General features: G+C 39.6%; 1 protein-coding gene across 1 annotated transcript in view; it reads right to left on the reverse strand.

The window, feature by feature from the left end:
• Positions 1-13,348: 13,348 nt before the first annotated feature.
• EPHA3 (EPH receptor A3) overlaps positions 13,349-27,440 on the reverse strand; it is a gene marked incomplete at its 5' end in the record, with an annotated part of 144,088 nt that continues 129,996 nt past the window's right edge. The window contains 3 exons of the mRNA XM_010017729.1: positions 13,349-13,745; positions 15,237-15,392; positions 26,725-26,918. Of these exons, the coding sequence (XP_010016031.1) occupies positions 13,640-13,745; positions 15,237-15,392; positions 26,725-26,918 (456 nt within the window). The remainder of the gene's footprint in view (positions 13,746-15,236; positions 15,393-26,724; positions 26,919-27,440) is intronic.

The following is a 27,440-nucleotide window of genomic DNA, read 5'->3' on the forward strand; positions in this document are numbered from 1 at the left end:
CAATACCCTTGGGAAAACATATTCTCATTAGAAAATGCTGATTTGTGGAATTCCAATATTCTATGAAAATTCTATAAATATTTATCCCCAAAGCAATGTTAATAAGCAGCTGATAAGTTTACAGATGTCCCCACCTCAGTTTCTCTGCTACAAGGACTGCCTCAGAGCGGAAAGGAGGGATTTGAGGGAGCTCAAGAAGTTATATAAACTCCAGCTACACATCTGGCTTGATCTCCTGGAAATTTCCAGTTTCTTGGCAGGTGGGCATGGATATCCTCCCTCTTCCTTTAGGCATCTGGGAGTCCTGTGTGGTAGCAGGCATCCCAGCAGGTTTTTCAAGTCTTCACGAGGGCTGGAAATCACATTTTTCCTGGCTTCCTCAGGGTTTTATGCTCCATGGACCAGAAATCCCCTGAGGCCTTGAGCATCAGGATTGTCCAAAAAATCCTCCAAAGGTAATGCTGTGGAATCCACAGCCAGATGCACACTTTTGTTCATAAAAGAGGCTGGGCTTTTGCCTCCTTCAAGGGAGCTGCCCAGCCTTTTGGCTTTAGCAGCAGCCTTAGTGGGGTGGATGTGCCCTACAGCTGCACGTCCTGCAGTGCACTGGGCACCACTTGGCTCTAAGCAAAGGACAACTCCTGCTGTTTCCCCATGACAGCCTTCCAACATAACCACTACATCTTACCTGGATGGCAACTTTCACGCTTTGGAGATGCTGTCACCTCTAATTTTCACACGTTTTGAACTGCTGCTTTAACACAAGCTATCTAAAATGGTGGTTAATTATCATATACTAAGAAAATAAATAATTATCTGAGGTGTGACTGATGTATGTTGATGACCTTCAATGCATCAGAATTTCTCCGCTGATAACCGCCAGCAAGAGTATCAAACACTTTGTAAGGCTGTATCCACTAAAGAGGTCCTGTTTCTAACTGTGGGAAAAAAAACCCAAACCCAAGCACACAGTGTATTTTTAACTCCCTGGGTTGCTGTTGTGATGTCTAAATCATCATTAAAATTTAGTCTGATTTCCCAGATGTGGGAAGAGGCATTTACTGCAGAACAGGACAAGAAGACTAACACAAACCCTTTCTGGTTTTCTTTCTTTTGCAGGATTTTTTTTTTTTTTACAAAACTTTTTGTTTTGTTTTGTTTTGTTTTGTTTTGTCTTTTTCCCCACACAAATGTCAGAAGTTCACAGAAATAGGTAGTATCACCAATGCAGCCTGGAGGAATTAGTCTTACAAACAGATGTGGATTAAGCCAGGCTAGGGGACTGAGCTAAATTCTAGAGGAACACAGAAAGGTACACAGCTCAGTATTTCAGCACAGGTATTTTAACTACCTGGTTTTGAAGGATGATGTCTTTCAGCCCAGTGAATTGCTCAGAGTAGATATTAACCAACTGCTCTTCCAAAAATAGGCCATCAATTACCTCCATTGCTCTGCCAAGGAGTAAACATCACAGTATATAGTTGTATATCATTTATGTAATTTTATTCAACAGCATGCTCCCAATAATATCAAATAGGGACTTTCCACAAGAACCTGAGTCATAATAAAGTCATAAAGGCGCTAATATGCACCGTTGTGTAGGATTGCAGCTGAAAAAATACCAAAAAAAGCAAATGCCTAGAAAAGCTGATGGAGCTGCAGCCTCTGAGAGCCCATCATTGTGCTCCCGGCCCCAGACCTTCCTGCAACCCTTGTGTTTCCCATGGGGAAGGGGGTGGTCTGTCTGGACCCTGGGTCCTCACCCACACGTGGCTCCCACAGCCAGGCTGCCAAGTGGGATCTCAGTGTGAGACTGGCTTGTCCTGGCGTGGTACCGGGGCCTCGAAGGTTTGCATTATTTTCTGCCCTGTTTCTTCAGCTGGCTTATACCACATGTGCCATCACAGTACTAATAACTAGTAAAACTAGTCCTGTTCAAAGACAGGTTTCAGAGCCACACCTGCTGGAGCCCACATTTCACCTACCATGAGACTTAAGATCTGAAAAATGCTGGGAGCAAAGAACCCAGCCTCATTTTTAAAATGCTGTCCCTTTTCCTGCCACCACTGTGAATCATTGTCTTATAATAAAAATACGCTATATTATGACTACGTGGAGCAAGTGATCTGAAGCTTTAATTGCTATCATCATCTTCCTTAGTTAAATCAAGAAAAAGAAAGGTTATAGCGAGTAGAGAGGTGAAAAGTCTTTTCTTAAGGTGCAGGACTTTTCCTTCAAGGTTTTGGTCATCATTGATACACACCATAGTGACACAGATTCTTGCGAGGCTGCATTAAACGATCTTTAACAGGATGTTCTTTAAACACAACTTCAGCAAAACCCAATGCACTCAGCAAACTTTGTAAAAATAGTGTTTTGTCAGTACCTGAAGAAATGCATATGGAATTATTAGAGCTGCAAAAACATTTATTTCCACTTACAGAGCAAAAACTTGCCAAAAAAATCAAGTTGATTGATTTTAGTTTTTATTAAGTCGTCCAGGCCTGCTACAGCCATAGTCTCCATGTTAAAATCTACTACAATTTCATTTAGTAAACATAAAAGAAAATCATACAAGCAGATACCATACTCTTAAATTTCTTGAAGCTACAATTGACTTGTAATAAAATCCCCCAGTGCATTACAAAACAGGGCTGTCAAGTCGTAACAGCTATATTACAGCTTCTGCTTCAGTCTCTGCTAGTCTTTGTACAGACTGCCAAAATTTTCACCTACCCAAGGGAAGTTATATTCAACAACAGAGAAGAGGAAATTGTGCTCAGATGAGTTGTTCTCTTGCCGAACAGATTGCACAGGTTGTTCTCTCGTTACTAAAATGGTGAGGGTGGGGGGCTGAGGGGAAGGGAGAGAAAAGCCATGGACTGATGAGCAGCAGGAGAGCAATGTGCAGTTTTGGTTATTGCCCCACTTTGCAACTCTCATAGTATGTCAATACTTGTAACAATAACAAGGCAAGGCTGAGCAACCCAGTGGCAGAGGGACCATACTGGATGGGAATCAGCCCTGATTCTGGCATTTGCAGTGTTAATGTCCGCCTGGGACACTCTTGTTATTTGCCTGTGCCTCCATACCAAGAAGATAGGAAAAATGATACTTGTCTTTTAGCCCAAAGACTTTTCAAGAGTAGGGGTGGGGAGAGCTGTGTGACTATGGGTGAATCATGCAGCCTGAACCCAAAAAGACAGGGAGGTTTTCTGCCTTCATCCATGCCTCATCTATACCAAATAATTTTGGTGAGATCCCAGTCTATCGCTTTCTTAAAAGCCTTCAGTGACAAAGGTTTCATGACTGCTTTCACTGCTGATACTGAAACATAGCTAATGTTCAAGCGAAAACTTCTGAATTATTCAACAGCTACCCATCATTGTATTTGTTTTTCTATTTGCTATGATTTAATCAGCTCTACCGTCTTATAAAGCTGACTTAAGGCACATTAGGAAGTTTGAACAAAAGAAAGAAAATCTCCAGTTGTTAAGTTACAAAGTGGGCCTGAGATGTTCCAAAATGCAATGACAAAACCAGCAAGAACCAAAGCTACTGAGCTGATAACCAAGTCAGTGCCGCTACCTTAGTTCTCCAGCACAACTGATATACACAAAGAATGAAATTTAATGAGATTCAAATGATGAACATTTTCCTTAATATTCAACTACTGTTCACTGTTTTGCCTTGCCAAAACTGACTATGCCTCAGCAAGGACTGTGGAGTTGTTGCTGGTAACCCATCTGGAAGCCTGATACTGAGCTTCTGAGTTTGCAGCTTTAATGGAGCCCCATCCCTTGCCATCATCCCCTGCAGCTGCTGCTTTGGTCTCTTCTGCAGCTGAGAAGCAGGCCTGGAAATCCCAGCCCCAACAGTGAAATAGCAGCCTTCAGACAGCTCCCCAGAGGCTATGTCACTGTGGTGCAGTGGCTAGCAGGAAACCTCGCCTTCAGCTGAGCTGTCCCCGACACACATTGGTGTGTCTGACCCAGGAAGATCAAAACAAAGAAAAACATCACTCCTTATTTAAAAGAACTTTCTTTTTCTTTTTTTTTCTTTTACCTCTGAGGGTTGGATAAAGTGTGCATGGTCTAAAAAGAAAAATATGTGCACATTACTCTAAGCTTATAATGGTAGCAATAAGTCTCAGGGGTGTTTCTCCAAGTCGCGGTTGGACTTTTACAATATGCAGAACCCCCTTTTAAGACATCTCATTCTACTTTCTCACAAATGAAAAGTGTTAGGCAATTATTGCAAGGTTGGAAATGCCACAACCCTTAAATGACACAAGAGTCGATATATTTTTCTTCCAAGAATCTTACACTCCTATGCTCTGCAAAGAGATTTATAATGGACTGTTCCCATTCCACATGCAAGACCCTGCACATCATCTCTGGAGAGTGTGGTAACTTTAGCCCTGTGACCATACTCAGTTAAGGCTAAATGAAGGAAACAGGAATGCTTCCCCTGAGTCCTCTACTTCTGCCTCTGATTTTACTGAGCTTGGTATTTTAGGTACTCAACCAGACCTTTTTTTCCTCACCTTCCCATTGGAAAATTAATCAGTTGTCCACAAACTGTAGATGAAATTTCTGACAACTCTCCCGAGCTTTTTCAGATTCTATTGTACTGCAAGATATAGTTTTTTTCTGCACAGTAGTGGCAATCTCTCCCTCAAGATACAGGGCTAACACTTAGCCTAAAACATTAAGTGCATTTCATGTGTCTGGTGATCCAAAGCCTATGCCATTTTTATTGGTTAAATGTTTAAAATCCACTCATTTATGCAGAGACAACCCTATCATAGCAAACTCAATGTGTTTTACAGTGTGACAAGAACAGTTACTTAAAGAAAGAAGTCATATCTGTTGATACAAAGATAGAACAGTAGGAATTGGTTTTGAAAGCTTCCTTTTGGGCAAGATGCTAAGGCCTTTTTGACCACTGATTCATTTGGCTTTGTGCCTGTTGAGTGAGATATTGTATGGACACCAAGGACACCGACTAAGAAAGTGTCTGATCCAGATTTCATATTGCTACAGTAAATTCAGAAAGATTAGGAGAAAATTTTCCAAGTTGATTGTTTTGCTAGTTTTTCACTAGATGGAAAACTTTTTGTTCTGTTTTGTTTTGAATAGCATCCCTTCTTGTGCAGTGCCTACTACAACCCACAAGATCTTTTTGAGAGCAGTCAAGTATTTAATCCATGATTTTAGCAGTCCCCTAGGTGGTACTCAGCAGCAAAAGACTATAGCCAGAATCATTATACAATCTCATTAGAAGGCTATATAGCAGCTAGTGATTGCCTATACTAAACATAAAGATTTGGGGAAAGGAAGGGATCCTGGGATTACTCTCAAAAGGCATTGAGAGATACCAGTGAAAACTGGCATGTCATTGAAGCAAGTAGGTGGGGGGGAAGGAGGGTTCTTTTGCTGGTGTGTTTGCCATAGTTAAGAAATCTTATGTGAAGAGGGTAGCTTGTATAAGAGAAAGAGATAAAAAGGGGCCAAAAAATAATTCCTTTGTGGGCCAGCTCCTCCTCTCCCTGAAAACGCACATGCACAATGACAAAATGACAGCTGGGAACAGATAGAAAGAAAAATGAATCAAGTAATGTCAGATGATTAAAAAAAAGCTAAACAAAAATAAGGAAGGAAACATCTACATCTAAATCTCAGAAAGAGATTTCATTTGTTCACATTGTTTCCTATTTCCATTTGACTTCCCTGGCAGGTAGCCCAGCGCTCCATCAGTTACAGGAAAGGAAGTTACCATATCACATTGTTGTGGGGATTGAATTTTATTGCTTTGCTGTTACAATTAGGTAAATATTAACCCAGTTAATGATGCATAACTTTCTTTAAAAAGTATATGCGTCTGGGAATTGTAGATTAGTCCACTAAAGCCCCCCCCCAAACTTTTATGAGAGTGAAGGAAAGAGAGTAAAAATAGTAAAATAATAAATGGTAATGCAACTTTAAAGAGGCATACTGAAAGCAGGGAATCATTACTGTTGATTAGCTGACAAGCAGCCTGAGGGGAAGATGAATGTTCTAGCACTGACCAAACCTGCCAGCAAACGTCCAGCTAGCTATGCAAAAAGCCACCCAGATACTGCAGAAAATGTGGGAACACCCAGCATCCCTCCTTTGCTAGCCTGTGTGTTTGTGTGTAGTATATCTATCTATTGTCCAAATTACGAGCTAGAGAGCCACTACCCCTCTCAGTAACCTGGATTTCTGGTGGATTTTGATGAGGAGGTCGTGTGGGGGTTTTGTTTTGTTTTGTTTTAATTTGCTTATGTTTTTGTTTTAAGCATCATCTGATTTTATTAAAATGATATCATTCTGTAGATAAAATTATTATTCTACCACTCTAAATCCTAAGTGGGAGGAAACGTCTACGCTGAAGGTGATTTATGGGGAAAAATATCACAGGCAAATTTAAACGTCTGGTGGGACTCCACATAGTTAAACCTGTATGGCAAGAGATCAGCAATGGAAAGCACAGCAAGACAAGCAACTAACAGTGCAAATATTGACTTTAATATATTGCTTTAGCCATCTCCCATCCTGAGTTTTGGGTTCTCTACTAGCTTGAGCTATAAGCTACGAGTGGATGGGACCCCCTCTGGCCAGCACAGGGAGGAGGGGGTTCTGGATAATGCTTGATGGACACGGCAGGGGATGGCAGGTATCAAGGAAAGTCTGTAGGAGGAAAGGGTGCTGCGACACACAAAACTTCTTTGGTTTGAGCCTAATTTTGGGGCCTGTTGAACTGCATGAGGGAAGATGGGAGCTCGGAGAGTAATGAAAGTGAAAAGAGTGAACCACCCTCTGAAAATAAATCACTTCAATCTGTAAACTATAACCAAGGACTCATTTCTGCTGGGTAGGGAGAGAAGAACGACAGGAAAATTAGCCTCATAGTTGCCTATTTGAATCCCTGGTCAGAATATAGAGCAAAGCTTCCAGACCTCCATTTTCTTCTTCATTCAAACAAATCGGTTTTAGCATATATATGTTTTTTCTGGCTTCATTTCAGCTCAGTGCCTTAAAATTAAATGTTATACTTTGTGCTCAAACAAATGCAGTAAGACTAAATGCTTGGGTTTTGTCCTTGCAGGCCTTGTGCCAGGGGGAGAAACCCAGCCCAGTAAGGAAGGCTAGTCTGGGGCCTGCACAGCATTTTGAGGTGAAGACTGCAATCCTCCTAAGTTGGATGTAGCTTTGGCTGAGGCATTGAAAAGGCAGTGCCTTCACAGCACACGTGGCTGCTCAGCAATGCGTACTTTGCCAGCTGAGGAGCAGCCTCAATACACAGCTACTGCAGAATTTCTTCTGGGAAGGTTACGTAACATTTATTCAAGTAAAAAACCAACAGGCATGTTACATACACAAGATAACGCTGTCTATGGGTGCTTGAGACTTCATGTCTGATGCTTTATGCCCAGACATGCTTTACTGTTGATGCTACTTATCATGGCTTGGTGATGAATTGGTTCAGATGCAAGCTCAACATATGCTTCCCTAAATCCCCAAATATTAAGAATACAAAGCTCTGGTTATTTCACACTTTTTGGCAAACATACACTTCTGAAATGATTGAAAACTAAACTGAGTATTAATTACAAATCCATGGTGTGTAAACTGAAGTGGCTTACTTCACTGAAGAGATTTAAAAAACGAGCTTACTGATATTAGGATAAACTGGATGGAAGAGGAATGGAGATAAAGAGTATTTCCCCCCCTACATAGATACCAGAGTGTTAGAAGAATTATAATGATCCCAGACAGTGGACCTCAACTGCCTTCAAAGTCACACAGTAGTGATGAATCTCAGTTGTTCAATCTAATTAAACCCAATGAAATCTGCTAACCAAGCAGATATTACCCCATGCTTCTTTAATGGTGACTCTTAGTAGTTGCTTGCTTGCAGAAATTCAAGACATAAGCTGGAAACCTGGGCATGCAGTAAAATCATGTGCCTGTATATATTTTATTTTCATTTTACAATTAGGAATCCTAGGATTCAGAACAAGTAATCAATACATTCAGGTTTGCAGAGTCTGTGAGATTTACTATAGCAACTTAAGGGACCAGTCCAAATGTAGACACTGGCTATTCTCTTGGAGAAGTCATGGAATCCAAGCAACTGGAGAAGAGCAAAGATCACCCTGAGCTTTAAAAAGGGGAGAAAAGCAGAGACAGGCAATTACAGACTAGGTATGCTAACCTCGAATACCCAGAAACAGATATATATACATCACACAATACATTTCTAAGCAGCTGGAGGATTACAAGGTCTTAAGAAACCGACTAAGATTTGTCAAGAATAAACAAATCATGTCAAACTCATCTAATTTATTTCTCTGACAGGATAATCTAAAAAGTAGTACATGTGATTTATCTTGTCTTTAGTAAGACTTCTGGTGCTGTCCCACATGACATTCTTATGAGCTAACAGGGGAAATATGGCCTATTATGAAATCATTGTAATGTGAAAGCAGAGTGAGCTGGAAAGTCTTGTGTACTGAGTACTCATTTATGAGAGGTTCTCTGGCCATCTGAAAAAAAGCCAAGAGAAGGCTGTCCTTTGTGTTTCGTGCTGTTCACCACTTGTATTAGTAACCTGGATGATGAGCATGTGCATGTTTATATGTGTGAATGAATCAGTGCTGAGAGAAATATTTCCAGGAAAAATAATTTTAAATCAGAAAAGACAAATACGCTAAGAAATACACAAAGAATTAGACTGAGGACTAACAAAGGAACTGAGTGTACACACACAAATGGGGAATTACTGACCAGGCAGTGATCATTTGGAAAGGATCTAAGGAATTATAATGGCTCAGAAAATGAAGGGAAGTCCATAGTGTGGGTATTTGTCTGAATTAACAGGAGTTATGTGAGACAGCAGAAGTAATTTTCTGATTCCACTTGGCACTGCTTAGGCTTCTACTGGTATAGATATCTAGGTCTGGGCATCACCCGTAAAAAGAAATGCAAAGTGGAAAGACGTCACTTGGACATTGCTAAAAAAAGGGCATATCCTCATTTGTGGAACAGATTGTCAGCAATTTATGCCTCCACATTTGAGCTGAGACATGGTCGTGGGCTGCAAGGCATTTGCTTGTGTTCTGCTGCTCTTCATGTGGATGTATTCTACTGGCATTCCAGAACTGGCTGTAGAATATCGTTTTACTGGTAAAATGGTATTTTACCATTTATTGTAAAATGGTACTCTACCATTTTACAATAAATGCAACAGTTATAAAAGCATTAATATTCACCATGCCCTTTGGGATATAAAGCAAATACAATGCACCAGTAAGGCTAAAGGGATAAACACGAGTCAGTGTAACACAATTGCTGAAGTGAAACCTACTACAAAGAAAATAGTTCGTATGCTGCATAGATTAGACAAACATAGCTGCTTCCCTGTCATTCAAGTATAGCATCAAAACCCACTCATGAGAAGTTAAAATGACACTGTATGTACCCCCTGCGGCACAGCATGAGGCATAGTGGTTACTAAGAACAACTGGATTTCAGTCCAGCTGTTGTCATTTAAAGTGAAGTCCAGTTCTGGGTAGCTCTTTTCCGTGATTCCCCCCAAGAAAAACTATGCTACATTCACAGCCATAAAGTTGATCAACTTACAGACTCCAGGACAGGTATATCATTCATTGTTTTGCACCAGTAAGCACAGTAATATACAAAAGCATGCAAAATCATTTATGGTACAGAAAGATCCTGTAACTTTACTCCTCAAGTAACTGGTGAACCACTCCTATTTTTCTAGGAAGATAATTCCTGAGATGCAAACTTGAGTTGTATGTCGGCATTTTCAGACACTCTACTTCAGTGAAGCATACAAAAACAAATTGATAGGGACATAACAAAACAGGAACAAAATATTATCTAATACAGATACTCAGAGGCAAGACATGTTCATGGGGTTAAATTACAGTAAGCGGTGGGCTTTTTTTATTTTGTTGAAAAGTACAGCTTTTACTGGATTCAACATAGTAATAAGATGAAAAGAGGTCCACTGGCAAGGGAGGAAAAAAAGCAAAAGTTTAGAAATACTTGATAACTAAAATAAATGACAGCTTTTTAATATCCCATAGGCAGGCTGTAGTAGATGATATTTTCCCGTATCCATGGAGAAAGCAAAGTCTTTGACTGGTGTAAATCAGTTTAGCACAAATGGTGGTCTGTCTAGATAAAACCTGCACTACTTGTTTCTCTTAATAGATAATATAGGTAATATCTAGCTTTCACTCCGACCCATGCTTTAACACTCAGAATTTATCCATATTTAATTACAATGTTATCACACTTCTCTAATCAAATAAATTTACTTTGTCCTCCAAGCAATCACCTCAGTATTCCAGTATGTAAAAAATACTTTCATTATGTTTATTATAAAAATATAAATGTTTCCACTACAAATCATTTTACATTAGTAAGAGGCCATCTACAATTGCACAATATATAATCTAAATGAGTAAGTAATGCTTTGAAATACAAGTTAAAGTAAATACATATTGCCAATCAAATCACATCTATACATTACTTATTGAATGCTAAGTAACAGCACAAAACTAGATATGTTAACAGAAATAAATAAAATGGAAACTATATTTAAAGATACAAAATCAATAATACAGCATGTCATTTTATGAGTAGTTGCATTTTGCTTGATGTTGATAACCGATGCAAGTTCTGTACAGGAAGATGGCCACACGAATTCTAGTATCTCTACTCCACAAAGAAGAATTGTACACTGCTATGTATACATATGTACATGGGGACAGGGAGTATAGGATGTTTGCAACAGAGGCCACTTACAGTACAAATCAACTTTTGACAGGGAGAGAAAACTAAATGTATTTTCAAACTCTCTACTCCTAATAGCAATGAAAAGCAAAATTGAGTTTCTTTTTCTCCCAAGCATCAGTGAGATTTAATCTTTTAAGCTGAGCATGCTGAAACAGTGGGCAAGGAACATGATATGATACTAAGACAAAATTGAGGGTGGTTGGTGCAGTTTTCAATTGTCATCTAAAACTCTAAGAACTGGTTCTCTGTTTTCAGAAGCATTTCACAGATGTCTTCCCCCCACCCCAGCCCTCTCATCCCCCCTCTCCAGCAGCAGAATGAAGCTGAAGAGAAAGGTCATGAGGAATATGTTATAAAAAGCTGTCCCCACACAGACAATGTCTGCAAATTGATTTTGGTGACTTAAATACACTAACGATGTCTGATTTAGAGCAATCTCAAACTAAAGAAAAGAAAGATTCTGAATAAGCTATGCAACAGAAAATACAGCTTTTTGATTCAGCATGCTGCATTTCACAATAGGTTGTGGCAGATAAGGAGAAATGTTCTTTACATCTTAAGTGCTTTATTTTCATTTTCTTCCATTTTTCATTTTTTATTTCAACTTACTGTAAAACCTATTCATTTTTCTTTCATACAGTATCGCTAATTATTATCCTTGTGAGAGTGTTTCAAATGAGTCCTTTACAGCATGCTCACTGCCAGCACTCATTAAAAAAGTTTATAATTCTGCTTCTATTTAGCAACGTGTGATAAATGTTGTGTTTCTACGTTTCCTAAGTCCTGGACCCATGAAGATCAATTTAAATGTCAATTCAGCCACACAAATCCTGGGAACTGATTCTTCCCTTACTTATATGCCCTATGCTACAAGGAGCTTCAAAAATCAAACCAACACAAGAAAAAAAAAGCACAACTAGTTTCCTGCTTTTGCATGCACATTGAAAAGTGGTGTGCTATATAGTCATCTGCGTTCCACACAGTCTTGAACTGTTAGGGACTCACTGTTACATCGGAAACAGGTTTAGATTCCAGCATGGCAAGTTGAGAATCAGAGTGGTTTCCACTAAGTGTCAATAGCCTAATGTCTGGTGCCTGGCATCAAATCTAGAGCATTAAGAAGCTTGCCTGTATATAGCACAAGAAATGTCTCACACTGATTTAAACCCCTCATTTTCAAAGTGAAGAGTCATGTCTGCTCGGAAATGGGACTGACGGACTCCAGAGAGACAGCTTAAGAGTTCACTATTGGAAAGATGCTGAAGATGGGGGAGGGCTCTCAAATCCCACTTTCCAGGCTACTTTTTCCACTAGAAAATATAAACGTTTTCTTCTTTCTGCTTTCTTTCAAGGAACAGGTGCCTAGGGAACCTGCGTTATCAACTCAAGTCCCCTGCACATGGCAGTGCCTGGTGAGAGGTCTTCTAGCTCAGACTTAGGTAAAATCACATACCAAAGCCCCATTTCACAGCTTGGCATCCTTTTTAAACAAGTTCCTTATCCTTTGCTGCAAGTCACCATCTCAGCATAACTACCAGCAGCTGCGCACAAGGTAGTACATCTCCCAGTTTCCAGTGTCAGGAGCAGAGCCTGCCAGACAGAAGCTAGAAATGGACCACTCCCTAGTGAACTTAAAAAACATCCTCAGTTAATGCAGGATGCAACCCTAACTCTTTTCTTACGTTTGCTAGACAAATCTCCCACTTGAGAATAGGGGTCCTTATTTTGACAGGTAAGCAGGCCTTTGGGAAGGAAATCAGATGTGTGTGTGCATGACCAGGACAAAGACTGATCTCGAGATCAATAAGCACACAACTCTGCCAAAACTCAAGCCTGGGTTACAAGACCTTTACAGCAAAAGGGAGGAATCTCAGCAAGTCCAGATGCTTTGTCTAGTGTCAGAGCTGGAAAAAAGATCATCTTTCTTTCTTTCTGTACTTCATGTATGATGTCATGAGTATAAAATCACCTAGTAATTAACCCTCAGACAATTTCTCAGGTTGAACTAATGAACTTTCGATAACATTTGGCACTTGGCAATAATGCAGCCAGGTTAAGGTATTTAAGCATAAATATAAACAATAATGGAAAAAACCCAAAGGAAATAAATAAGTTTTTTAAAAATTAAGACTTGTTTCTATTTAAGTGAACACAATTAGGGAAGCCAACATAATGGCGAAAATCTTTTGTCAACTAATTCAAAGCCACTACAAACTTTATTTCGGTGTTCCTTTCTGAAGTTGAAGTAGCATGTTACAATGACATTAGAGTAAATATGGCCAGACAGGTTGTGAGGTATTGTCCTCTATTTTCCTTGCTTTTAAAGAAATAAAATACCTGTTACAGATCTCTTCTGTATAAAAATACTGCAAGTCTTTCTTTCTTCTTGTTTGCTGTATAGATCAAATACACAGCTTTTATGTCCATGGGTTTTTCGTGTTATTCAGTCACTTAATATTCAAATGGCTCTAGGTTTTAGTATCACTGTTTTTTACTTGGAAGGATTTTTTACATATTTTTTTCCTTTGAAATTTACTATCTGCATTAACAGTCAGTCAAGAGCACCCACCCTTTAGGATTAACAGATAGAAAACAAGTTCGCTCCTATTTTTAAGGCATTTATACTCAATATTTGAGTGTCTTAGTGGGTTTGAAATTTCAACCATTATGTTTCCACAGCTGTTGCAAAGAACTCCTTTAAATTCTGCTGTTTACCAGCCATCACTTTTGACCTGTTTCGCAACTTTTCTCTTTTATTCTCTCCTGAGCAACAACATTTTGGTACCTTACACAGGAACAGGGCTGTTCTTTGTATGAGTTTCTAGAGCTTTGATACTGCTCACAATCTTCTTCTGAGGCCCCACAACTGTAACGCCAACTTTCTTCATGTCACTGGAAAAAAAGAGAAGATGCATCAGTTTTAACGTGCTATCTCTGTGTTTCTCAGCGTTGATGTGAGCAAACAGCAATCAACTCGCTCATCTTATAATGCTGCAGTGGAGGAGCCTCCAGGTATGGTGATATTGCCGAAAGACAAGCTCTGGTACAGAAAATACTGAGAGACATTGTATGAAAACAGCAGGAGGCCACAAAAAAAGAGTAAAAACTCATTTAGCCTTCTTCTGTTTGCTTACCTGGAAGACAATGAAACAGTGTTCTCCAGTGATACAGGCACTGGGATTTAGGGGCAAGAGGCTCAATTCTGGGCCACCTGCAATCTTGAGCCTCTGTAACATCTCCAACCCCTGTCAGCCTGATGGCTTTTCCTGAGCAGTGCTGACACTTCACTATTATTGTGCTGAGCCCTCTGAATGGTTGCCTTAACTCTGGTATCAGCTTTGAGATTAATGGCTGCATGACCAAGATTCCAGCATCTACTCTGTTTTTCACCTCTCATTTCTCTAGGCTGCTCAATCTCTTTGTTCCTTCTGCAACACACAAGTGGTTTCACACTTGTGAAGGGCTAATTAACCAGTGGCTCACAGGAAATTGGGCATTCCTAGAGCATTTCTGCACTGTCCCCAAAGGGTAATTGTTATAAAACTGACATTATCAGCCTTTTTATAGTTGCAATAATACAATAATTAACAGCATTGATGTGTTTAATTGTCGGTACCACAGCTGCTACTTACTTTTTAAAAAATGTTGTGTACCCAGCTAGCCCAATGGGGAATCAAGATTTCCTTTGGCACTAAGTTCATAACTGTACTTGATGTCTTTTCAGGTGCAGAGAGAACACTACCTTACTCTTCCTTATCGCCAGAACAAAGATGGATTGCATTTAAATGTAATAAACTTGCAAGTTGTAAACTTCCAAGTTTAGTATGTTTAAATGTCAAAACTGGAGGCAGGAGGGAGTTCAGCCTCTGAATAATTATTAGCATGTAGGAGGAAAACAGCTACAAAGAGCTTGCTCTGTCTCATCTGGTTTGGTGGAATATGAGATGAATGATAAAGGAAAAAATTAGCACACATGCCACTTGTAGGAAAATCCCCATGTAAAAGGCAGAATATAAAAAATCAACAGAGAAACTCCTTAATTGTGAGTGAAAGAAAACAATGCTGGTGTACCAGATGATGCACAGTGCTACTATATCAGAAAAAAACTGGGAAATTCCTTGTCAACAGTGAGAAAAAGCTATGGGATCATGGTCTTCACACAGTCACCTAGGTCATGGTCTTCACACAGTCATCTAGGTTTCCTGCATGTGTATTGCAGCTGCAACAATAACTTATATTTGTCTCCTTAAATGTAAGAATATAATGGAACAAATGTAAGGATATCTAGTGAAAACTCCATATACAACCACTACTCATACTTCTGCTTAAACTTGTACCGCCAGCCACACCAGTGATCAAGAGCTGTAGTCAATTCAAACTTACTCGGTAGAAATCTTGGCTATTGTATCACAGGAACTGTATTCCACGCCTGTGAAAATGTCTTTGCACTGTCCTGTCCGAAAACCATTGAGCCAATCACCCGTTGAGCGGAAGGCTGAAATGTCAATGTTACTTTGGTCCAGGAGAAGATTTGATGGCCTGAAATAAAATAAAAGAACGTAATGAAAGTCAAAGAGCAGAGATACATATGGATTTATTTTGTGTCTAAACTTAGCACTGGCAGGAGCTTCCAGGCTAAATATGGTTTTTCTATTCATCTGTGGAAGTTATCTGCTGCTGAAACGACCACATGTACTCATGCTGGCAGCTCTGATGAACGCTACGTAACCATCTCGCTTAAGAGCGCCAGCTTCTCATGCCGATGTTTAAATCACTGAAGCATCACCAATTCATGAAGTGTATTGTTACCTTACAACTTAATGTGTGAAGCACTTCGCACATTGCAAATGGCAAAAAATGACTGCTCCCATATTGATCCAGAAATTCAGATCTGTCTGCTACGAATATTCTTGGTTTTGTGGTCTTGAGAGCACACTGTTACTTCTTATTTGAGAGCACTAAGACTAAAAGTAAATGCCAGCCCTTCTCTACGAAGTCGCTAGAACCAGGCTCTCGCACACCCCATTTTAGCCACGTAAAAACACCACAAAGAAGCCTACCTAGTTTTCCAGACTATTGCTGCAGAACATGGAGAGATACATACATTTCCAGGCATGAGGTTTTTCCTATCTGAAACAGGTCTTCCAGGCAAGCAGCTTGGAGGACAAACCCAGCTCTCAGAGAGGTGAACCTCTTCTTTGCTATTCCTCCTCATTGGCTTGCTATCTTATTCTAAGAGGTGGAGAAGCCCCTAAATAGCAATATGATCAGTAATTTCTTTCTACTGACAAGAGATCTTACTGATTCTAGTCACCTTTCTCTCTTAGTGCTGATTAGTACAATAATGACTTCTTCAGTCAGATGTTATTAGAGACATCAACTCTTACTTCTGCAATTTTCCCTTCACTGATAGTCACATGTCCATACTGGACAGCTTTTAGCTCCCATTCAGAAACATGTGTGCTCCATTTTAAGTAAAATGTCTAAGGTGTCTACTTTAGGCTTAAAGCTAAGCATGTGCTTAGCTGTGCTACTGTGATGGTGCTACTCATAAGCACAGCAGACTGAGCTAGAGGATGTTCAAAGCAGTTATCACTGCAGCTTTACAGTCCATTTTCTGTCCCACAATTCTTTGTCCCTGTGGTTCTAGTGAAACATCACTTGCACAGGAGTTTGACTACTACAGCTGAATCCATCTGATGTGACTTTTGTGACTGGAAAGAAGTGAAAATAAGAGGTGGTTAGGCTAACACCACAATTTAAAGGCAATGATGACGCAATGCAAAGGGTACTTGACAGCTGCTGGTACTGGAGAAGTGATCTGGATTGTACACCACCCTCTTCACCCCAAACCCAAGCCATCTCTGAGCACTGGACAAAAGAAATTGGGAGAGATTGTAAAGGCACCAAAGAGAACAAAGTATTTAAATATCAGTAAATTTAAGGTCATAAGCAGCCTAGAAAACCCAAGCACAAGTTCATAATCTCAACACAAGTTTTTATTAAGTTTGGTCGAGATCAGCAGCACTATGATAGTACCCTTAGTAGCAGTACTACAGCAATAGTACTTAGTAGCAGTACTACAATAGTAAAACTGTACCCTTGCAGTACACCTGATTTGCAGTGGAATCAGGAGATGTCACATCAATTACATCAAGACTTTTACCTTTGAAGAAAAGAACAATATAGCTTTGTGAAACAATAACTTTTGGTATTGGCTACATATTAAACAGCACCTTTTACTTCTGATGTTTTGCCAATTGTTATCAATCAGCAGATTTCTTTCAGGCTCAGAAAATTATTTTCATATCTTCTTCCCTTCTGGGATTGCAGGCCATAATTAAAAATGCTTGAAAATCTTAACTTCAAAACCACAAATGGACATTACATTGCTGAAGATTCATCATCAATGTTCATCAGGTCTCCAAGCAGAGATGTCCCTCATGGGACACCTTTCACCTGATTACCTTCCCTCCAGATCCCAGCCAGGACTGGAGCTGCTGCAAATGACCATGATCACTGGCACCAAATATGGACCTCACATCCTGAGAGCAGCTGCAGATGGAAAGTGACAGATGACACTAGAAACCTGCTCTGCCCCCAAAACACTAAAGAAGGGAAAGCACAGCACGGCCACAGAGACACAAAGGCTGAGCTGAGGACAGAAGCTGCAGCACACTCCAGGTTACTGTTCTCATCCTAAAACCAGATCTTAGGCATCTATGTGACACAAAGCTTTAAACACTCTCCAGTTAAAGGCTCAGGCTTGATAATCAGGCCCAAAATAGTTTTATTCAGTAGCTGTATAGCCTGCATCTCCCTGACTACTGTTTGTTCCATGAAGAGCCAACGCTTTTTATTTATAGTTTTCTGGGTATAGCATCTGGAATCCCAAGACAATTATTAAGAGTATTTATGAAGTGCTCTTAGTGATAAAGCATAGAGACTTTTTTTCCAAGCCCAGTATGTCTTTTTAACTTAAATCCAATAAAGCAAGGCCTGACTCAAGAATCACTAATGAAAAAAAAAAATGTATAAACAAGTTGAAATAGAACAGGTCTCTAGGATTAGGAATTAGAATGGCCCAAAAGAGCTTTTATGTTTATTACTTGGATCAAAGTATCATCAAGACAAAAAATATGACCTAATTTTAATGCAAGTGACCTCAGAATAACCAGCACTGTAAAGTATCATTTTTCTCCTTGTAGGATTCCAAAGAAAAATTAGTTACTTTCCTCCTCAGAGAGGACATCTGGACAGTTTATCAATGAACAGGAATTTGTCTCACTTCGAAGAGTCTGTGATGTCTCCTCACATGCACCAAGGGAAAGCTGGGCTTTCAGAGCATCTGCACACATAGGCAGTTTTTTCCCCCTGACCCAGCCCCTAGACAGAAGGTCTGAACATGAAATTTATGGTCTGGGTGATGTGCGCCATGAGCTCACACTTTACTAGACAAATTAGATGGGTTGCAATCCATGCAGCTGTAAACGATGTCCTGCAGGGTTCCACCTGATCTTTTACAGCTTTTCATAAATCAGTACCTACTAGCTTCAGAAGAGAGTCATTAAAAAGAAATCATGGAAATTACATGTTTGCTCAGGGGAAGTGAAATGGAACATTTCCCTCTGTCTTGTCTTCTCTCCCTTCTTTTTTTTGGAACTCTCTTTACTTCGTTGCTTTGACCAACAACAATATACCCTATCATGTCATCTTTTGACAGCCTAGGAAAGTCTTTCTGTCCTGTTCATCCTGACTATGTGTCTATCTACAGAACTTTATTTACTGACATGTGGTGCACTGAAAAAAATCAGCAAGACTCAGGTTAGAGAGACAAATTTAACAGCAAGATACCAGTTACAAAATACCCTGTTGCTGAAAGCTTTCTCTGGATGTGCTCATTATGTTAACAGTTGGAATTAACCTTTGAGTCATCTGCAGTAGCAAGAAGAACTATAGTTTATCATTAGCACAGCCTTTTGTCACAACACAGGGAAACTTATGCTGCACCATACAGTAACAATAAAGACACAGAAAATGTCATTAGAACCATTCCCAACACAGCATGAAAATCTGATCTCTGGTAGGTTGCTGCCTGGCAAGAAAGGGGTACATTAACTTGTAAAATCCAGGAACCAAGGCAAATAAAAGGAAAATATCCTGCCACTTCTTCTACATGAGGGTTAGCATTCTGCTAACACACAGAGGGCTTGTGTACACCTGATCCTGGACTCTGTATTGCAGTAGCCTCTTTCTTTCCATCCCTTCCTCCAAACAACACAACCAACATTAAGTTTTTAAATCTGTACTTCCCCTTTCTGCAGTCAGTTTCTTTTAAATGGGAAAGCATTTAAAAAGCATAAAGTAATTTCCTGTGGCAAATTTTAGGTAATTATAAGCTGATTTTCTAAAGTGAAATTGCTCCCTAGGAGGGAGCCAGGCCTGGTCTGAACACAAATCCTATGTGCTTTATGATTATGGCAAGATGAAGCACAGAATTCAGGTCTAACAAGAAGGGTATCTCCTATTTCAAGAGAAAAATAAACCAAAAAACAACACATGGCATACAAAGCAAACTTTAGTTTTATCTTCTACAGTAAGCAGAATCATAAGTATACATGTGTATCAATGGGAGACTAGTAAATAAATGACATGCCAAGAAGTAGAGTCATTGCATTTACTTGATTATCCCTGGACCTTAAAGATAAGAATCTTTGGAGTTCAACTTTTTCATGCCAATTTTTAAGGTACTCTTAGCAAAATTTGTAACTTTGTCCCTAAAACACATTTCAGCTCTTAGGGTGACACATTTGCTTTTCCCAAGGGGCTACATACAATGCTTGCACACTCTCAGAATAAGGAGGTTGTGACTACTCTTTGAAGTCAAAAAGAGAGCTGGAGAAATGAAGAGGGATAATATAAGTAACCAACAGGGAAAAGAGTGCAGGTGAGGCTGATGGCCTTCTGCAAAATGATAAACCTCTCTAGATGTCATCCTGGAATTCTTATTTTCTAGCTCCATGTTGCCTGTTGGCAAAAAACGTACCACAGCTTGCTCTAGGATTAAGTGCAAATAAAATTTCAACTGCCCCATAGGTCAGTCCTTCTGCCTTCCTTACTCCTTTATCTGTGCCTTAGAACATGCGTTTCAAGGGGCTTATATCTTGTCACTGTCCTAGTGGGGTAATAAATTATACGCCTGGGTATATCATGCTCCTCGATTTACTTTTTCCCACCACCAAACCACTGAAGGCAAAAAATACCAGCACGTTGCTGAAATGGTTTTCTTTTTCTCATAATACAGTTTAAGCTGTGTTTTTAGCCACAGAAGTAATGTCACATGGCCATTTCCTGGGATTCGAGCTGGCTCAGAGACAGACCCTTAACAGCAACCAGTCATTATTGTTAGGACAGTCTACAGGCTTTTTACAAGAGGGAGAGAAAAATGCCTCAGAGAGCTCTTAAAATGCTTTTCTGGCTCTTGCATCTACCATTTGCTGTGTATGACTTGCCCCTACATCTCACATTTGGCTGTGCTGTAAATTTCTACAGACTTTTGCAACAGCGTTCGCAGCATCAGGCAATGGCTCTGTGCAGTTTCTTTTCCAGCATTTCCAGTGCAGAATTGCCATTAACACTAACGAGGGCTTCACATTGTAAACCCGGCACATTGAGCTGAGAACAGCAGAACAAAATCCCTTGAAATCACAGTGAGCAGCAACCGCTCACGATTGGGCCACCCGCTGATGTGGCTGTGTTACTATTTAAATTATACAGTACCCAACTTGGTCTGCTGTGAATTCTTGTCTGAGTTTCACCAGCAGAGTCAAATTAGAGGTGCGAAACTGCAAATAGATGTTTTACTGTCTCGGTTAACAGTGAGCCCCAGCAACTTGGAACTTTGAAGGAACAATGGCTGATTCGTGTCTGCCTCAGGCATGGTATTAACGACTGCTGGGAAAGTCAGGTGAAAATAAGGCTTTTCTGCCTCTAGCATGCTAACTAGCTGAAATCTCTAAAAATCTCCTCAGTTTAAGTCCTGGATTCCTCACACAACCCAAAATATGATTAGACACCAAGGAATACAATTTACTCCATTTTGTGATTTGTAGTTAAGTTTTCCCCCTTCCATAAATTCACTATTTTATATTCCACAGACTTCAGAGAGAGAGCTAGAATTGTAAGCTTACATTACTTGAATTCTTTTAGAGCAAGCAGTCCATTTTAGGTCACAGATTATATTGTTGCTGGGTTTTGAACAAGGCTAACTATTCACACGTAGGCTTGCATTACACAGCCTTTGGCCAAAACCAGACTGCGTTGTTAGTGCCTGGACAACCTCAAAACATAAACCCTCTCTGAAATGCTCCAAGTAAAACTGAAATATCCTTCCTTCATCTCTCTAGCCTGGAAGGTCCTAACAGGGACAAGCAAACAAGCAATATTCCAGCAGGTCAGCAATGTATGTCAAGCATTTGAAGCCTTCTGACCTGAATGGCGAAACAAAAGAACATTTCAACAAAATGTTCAGCCAACACAAATAGTTATTTTGTTGCAAATATTATTGTAAAAACAGGGCTTGAATTATGCTGCATAATGAAGCAGCCTGAATTTTTTATTTGACCTGCTCACTGCTCCTATTGAGGTTAATTTTCATAGATATCCTACCAAGCCAGCACACTAGAGAATTTCCACTGAATCATCAGATTTTAAAGTGGAAAGAAACTTTGTGAGAAGCAAACTTAAATTTTAAACTGCAAATGATGCCTCTGGACATTCAAGAGCAAACACTATGCTTGACACCAGTGAGAGCACTACGACAGGCAAAGCTCATGCTTAGTTAGCAGTGAACACTTGCAAGTAACTACCTGCAAATAACAGGTACTCCAAAAACTGCTCAAGGAAATTACTCCAGTGAATAATTCAAACACCACATCAAATTCAAGAGAATCAGCATAGGGTTGTAAACAACTTGCTAACACATGGAAGAATACGTGAGGAATTATTCATACAAGTTTTCAAACACTTCCACATTCTCATCAGGTAAAGTAACTGACTCTGGCCCCCAGAATTTCCTGGACTATATTAAAAGAATTTCAGCTATGCTTTTTCTGAAAATAAGTGGCTTTCTTGTTTTTCTAGCCTTTCTTGTTTTCTGTAACAATAGCAGCAGAACTTGTATTTTAAATGGAGAGCTTTGACACACAAAAGAGATCTGAAACCAAATCTACCACCAATGCTGCAGTACAATCCAGAAATAATGTCTTTTTTTTTCCCCAATACAATTACATATTTTGAATCAGCTTTTGACTTTGTATTTGTATTCAGAAATCCCACGCTTTGTAACACTTAACATTTATCATGTTATCCAGAGCAGACTAGTAGACTTAAATGAATGCTTGAAATCACAAATTACAAAAGAAAGCTCTGCTTCAGAAGCTTCTATACATTAGAACATTGAATCAGATTTTTAATTCTTTGAAAGTATCTTAAACTCAAGGACTGACTGAAAAGCCGCTTGGCCAGCTGATGCTGCAAGCAGTGGTTGGAGAGCAGAGGGAGGTGTCTATGAAGTGCAAGAGAGCCAGCTTTGTGTCCTGTCTCTGTTTATGAAACCAACTGGCTTTACTGAAGCTTACTGCCTTTGCTGAACATGCTCTCTTTTCTATGTATTTCATACTAAAGGTAGCTCCATGCCAGAAGAAACAGATGCTGAATCCTATTAACAGCTGCTGGTTAGCCTGTAAGTAACACCTTCATCTTCAAAGATTTGGGGCAAACTTGCTAATTAATCCTCCTGTGTGGAAGGTAATTTAAATTTTCAGAGACATAGAGAAGTTTGCTAAACAAAATAACAATTTTAAGTCCAAATAACACAGCTGCCTTTGAAATGATCATGTTTTGAAATCTTTGAAAATAGAATGAGAGACAATAGATTTGCAAAACATTTGATAGCTGCATATCCAAATCAAAACTGTTTCACAAATGTGTTTGAAACCACACTTCTGGCATCTTTTTAAGAAATGGACAAAAATAATCAGGCAGTTTTACAGAACCATAAGCAGTAACATGCTGATAAAGACTTTCCATGTCAGATGCTTGGACTAGATATAAATCAAGAATAAAGATACTGAAAGATAAATGTCCCATTAAAATCTATTGTCTCTGAGATGCTCCTCTCAATTTGCAATGCAAAATAAGTACCTGTGAAGACCCAAAGAAACTAACAATATTGTCAGCTGTTAACCCTGAGCAGCTCGTAAATAATGATGTTTTTTACAAGGAAGACTATCAACTTTTGATTTTCCGCATTCGATATGAGACAAATTATTGCACTTCTTGCACTTAGATATAGCTATTAATACAGCTAGAAATACATACCAAAATAAATGGTTACAGACTACTTAACAAAGAAAAATCCTGAATTCTCATCTGGTTTTCTCCCCGTGTGTGTATATATATATAATGCTTTCCTGCTCTCCTAAATATGAGCTTGCAGTATAAAAAAAAAAACAACAGTAATTTTCACGTTATCAAAAGGTTATACAGAAACAAAAGCAAAGACAGAAGCAAGCTGGGTTTTTTTTTTTTTTTTTGAGTAGATTCCTTGTTAGTTTTGAAATCAATCGGAGACCTCACAGAAATCCAGAATTTCTTAAAAAACATGTGCTGGAATTAGAAACATTTTTCAATTTTTTTTAAATAATTTTTCTTGGCAGAGGCTGTGGATTAACTCGACTACTCCTGTTTTATGGCAAGTTCATGAAAACTTTTGTCACACCTACATCAAAGATGTGAAACTTCTAAACGGCAGTTATAGGAAAGCTGCCATAATACTTGCGTTGCCTGAATACCGTATCGCAATCCTTATACCTCAAGGTCACACTATCCTCCAACAAGTTAATTCACTTTGGGACACAGAAATGCTTTAAATATATTTCTAATTATACACGTTTTAAATATATTTTTTTTTCAAATGGCTGTGTAAGATTCATATATGTAAAATGATAATATACATTGTAACTCTAGAAAGCCATCTCATATATATATCTATATATCTCTCTCTCTATAAGATCAGAATCAGAAACAAAGAAAAGAAAAAAAGCCAGTAGTATAAATAAGTGGGGAAAAAAAGAAACAAAGAAAAGGAAATGTTAGGAACCCACTTAAGATTTGTAGTGTATACAAAGTATTTCCAGTTGCATGACTCTTGGGTTACATTTTTTTTCCCACTTAAATGAAACAGCAACTAGTAAGCCCTTTCAGACTACAGCCTCACCAACTGGCTAGCAGGTGGGTGAAGTGGTTCTGCCTCTCCTACTCAAGTTGAGAAAACTTTCCATCTGCTTTGTATCTGCACAAAACGTTCACAAATGTGAACTAATACACAGTGGACTAAAAAATCATAAACTCAAGAAGAAAAATAACGAACTGATCAAAACTGGAAGAATTATGAACTCACTTCCACCCTAAAGAAATCCAAACAACCTAAGGACTCCGTTATAAAATGAACATTATGCTCAGAAAACAGGAAAGAACAGCAAGACATAAATCAAATAAAAATATCATAAGGTTATGCTTTGGAAAACTGCATGACTTGTACAACTTCTTGTGTATTGAGTTCTGTGCCTGCAGCCCTTTACAGAGCTAGATAACTCCAGGCAGCCTAAAGGACACAAAACACCCATGTGCCCATAACCAGCGCAAGTCTTGTTAGCAAAAGCTTAAGGTGGCCACCTGAATAAAAAGTGAATTTCGACAGGTAAGAAAGAAATCAGCCATACTCAGTGCTTTACGAGGAATAGAAAAGGAATTTTCATGTGAATTTGAGATGAAACATAACACCAGGAAAGGTATTACGAAACATTTGCAGTGCTGAGGTTACAAAAACCTTTTGTTAATGTAATGTTCACGTGCAGGTAGAAAGGTCTGCAAAGAGATGACCAAAAAGGATAAAAACAATCCCTCAGGTATCAAGAAATTATTAGATGCCATGGAGCGGCCAGAAGGGATAGAAAACTGAAAAGGAAACACAGAGCTGAAGACTTTTACTTCCCTTCTGTATTCCTATGAGGTATTAGTGTAAAACGTGCCTGGGCTATGGCCTGGGATCAGATGTACAGTCAAGCACATGGAGATCCTTCAGTTGGAGTCAGTTAATAGTAACGTATCACAGGACAGGGATATCCTATGCACCTCCAGCAATGTGTTTTTAAATAAGATACAACAGTGCTGTGACTATTTTAAACAAACATCAGTTCTAAAATCTGTAAGAAGAGACAGGTTTTGCATCTGCAACAGACATCGTCAGGTTAAACATTTTTCCTGACCAAGTATATTCTGAACACCTACGAGCATATGGTGGGCATAAAGCTTTAGCATTCTTCCAGTAGCACCACAGACATGGGTAAAAGAGAGCTGGGACCTCTATAATTTAGATTAATTGCTTATTACAGGTATGAAGAGAGGTGCTAGGGGAGTACTACAGCCTCAAATAACAACTGAGAGTAGGTGATTGAGCCAATGTAATCCCATGGGCCCTTCGGGCTGAGTTGCAGAGTGCTTTACCTCTGCAGCAATGCCTGTCCCTTTCCAGCTGCTGACAGAACAAGGATACTGGCAGGGATCCGACTGTGTGTCTCCTCGAGGAGCTGCCCTGACTCACCACCCTTTTGTATCAGTTACACATTTCTGCAAGATTCAAACCCATTTTAAGTCTGGCTTCTAATTTTTCTCTATCAGTCTGTCAGAAAGCAATGCTGGAGCTCCAGTGCTCCATCCTTGGCCAGCAACTGCATTGGCTCCTGCTGCTGAAGGGGCATACGTTACCTGCCGGCCATGCCTCTGTGCAGGACAAAAGGGGGTGTGGAGCTGGCTGCAGCTTTTCAGACACGTCTGAAGTTTGAAATTAGTCAGTTTTAGCAATGGTTACATTGGGGTGATCAGGGGTTTCCAAATCTGCATACAACCGCCCAGCACCCCTCATTTTGTCATACCTAATTCTTGGTCATACTAAAGTTTAAGGATAGGCTAGGTTGGTCTATAGACACCGATGGAGGGAGAGTGAAATGAAGAGATCATGAATCACGCATTCCCTGAACTGCAACAACTGCCTTCCCACCAACTGCAACACCCATGCTGGTTTGCCCACCTCCTGGACCCCACAGCACCCTGTCTGTCATTGGGGAGTAATGAGCAACAGTGAGACTGTCTAGCAGCCTTCCAGTACCTAAAGGGCACCTACAAGAAAGCTGGAGGACTTTTATAAGGGCATGTAGTGATAGGACAAGGTGGAACGACCTTGCACTGAAAGATGGTAGGCTTGGATTAGATACAAGGAAGAAGTTCATTACTGTAAGGGTGGTGAGACACTGGAACAGGTTTCCCAGAGAAGCTGCGGCTGCCCCATCTCTGGAAGTGTTCAAGGCCAGGTTGGACAGGACTTTGAGCAACCTGGTCTAGTGGAAAGTGTTCCTGCCATAACAGGGGGATTTGAATCCCTGCCATGACAGGGGGATTTGAAATAGATGGTCTTTAAGGCCCCTTCCTTCCCAAATGATTCTGTGATGGCTAAATCTGCTATCTGTGTTTTTCTCACAAACCTCTGTTCAGTCTTACAGCGGGTTTCATAACACCTAGGATAACAGCTTTTCACAATTAGAATAAATAACAGCAAATCAAGAATAAAACTAACAATAACAAAATAATAACATGAAATCCTCCAAAAGCAACAGCCAGGAAGCTTTCTCTAGCTTTCAAGATTACAAACAGCTACAGTTAAAAGTTGAAAAAGAGGGTGAACAAATTTTAATTATGGAAGATGAAGAAATCAAAGACATTTATTTATGTGCAATGTAAGATCTAATGTCACCTTGCCGCCGCATTGGTGATAATTTTCAGACTGCTGGGATTACGGATCAGCTTATCCAGGATGCTGACAATCTGCTCAAACTTGGGTCTGTTGTTTCTGTCTTTCTGCCAGCAGTCCAGCATCAGCTGATACAAGGCAGCTGGGCAGTCCATAGGAGGTGGCAAGCGGTACCCTTCCTCAACAGCCTTAATCACCTGCACAAGGATAAAAGTTTTTGAAAACTTAAAGGCACTTAAATCAACTTGTTTTTATCAGTTCTGTGAACCACATTAACGTGGACATGGTGTGTTTAAACAAATGTGTTTATTCACTAATTGTCTTGTCATGTAATGCCTCTGGTTTATCTGCAAAGTAAACCAGGCAGTAAATTAGGCATACAGAAAGGGGAGTTAAGATACAGTATGTGACTTTGAAGAAGGTGAGAGTCTAGAAAGGATCTTCAAAACTCACACTTGATTGAACTACATCCATAAACAAAAGCTACAGTTAGTGGGGTGCTTGTTTAGCTATGCCAGACTTCAAAAGGTCTTGAATATCTCTCATCTGATCACCCTTAGCAACACACACTCTCCAGTGGGTACTGCACTTGGCAGAAAACCAATTCAGCCTCTCACAGGACATCCCGAACAGATAGATAGGAGATCTTGTGGACTATCTTACAGGGCCAGAAAATACTTATAAAACTTAGCATGACGATAACTGTACACTACTAGGCA

The sequence above is a fragment of the Nestor notabilis genome, unplaced genomic scaffold (assembly GCF_000696875.1).
Source record: "Nestor notabilis isolate BGI_N333 unplaced genomic scaffold, ASM69687v1 scaffold9977, whole genome shotgun sequence".
NCBI lineage: Eukaryota > Metazoa > Chordata > Aves > Psittaciformes > Psittacidae > Nestor > Nestor notabilis.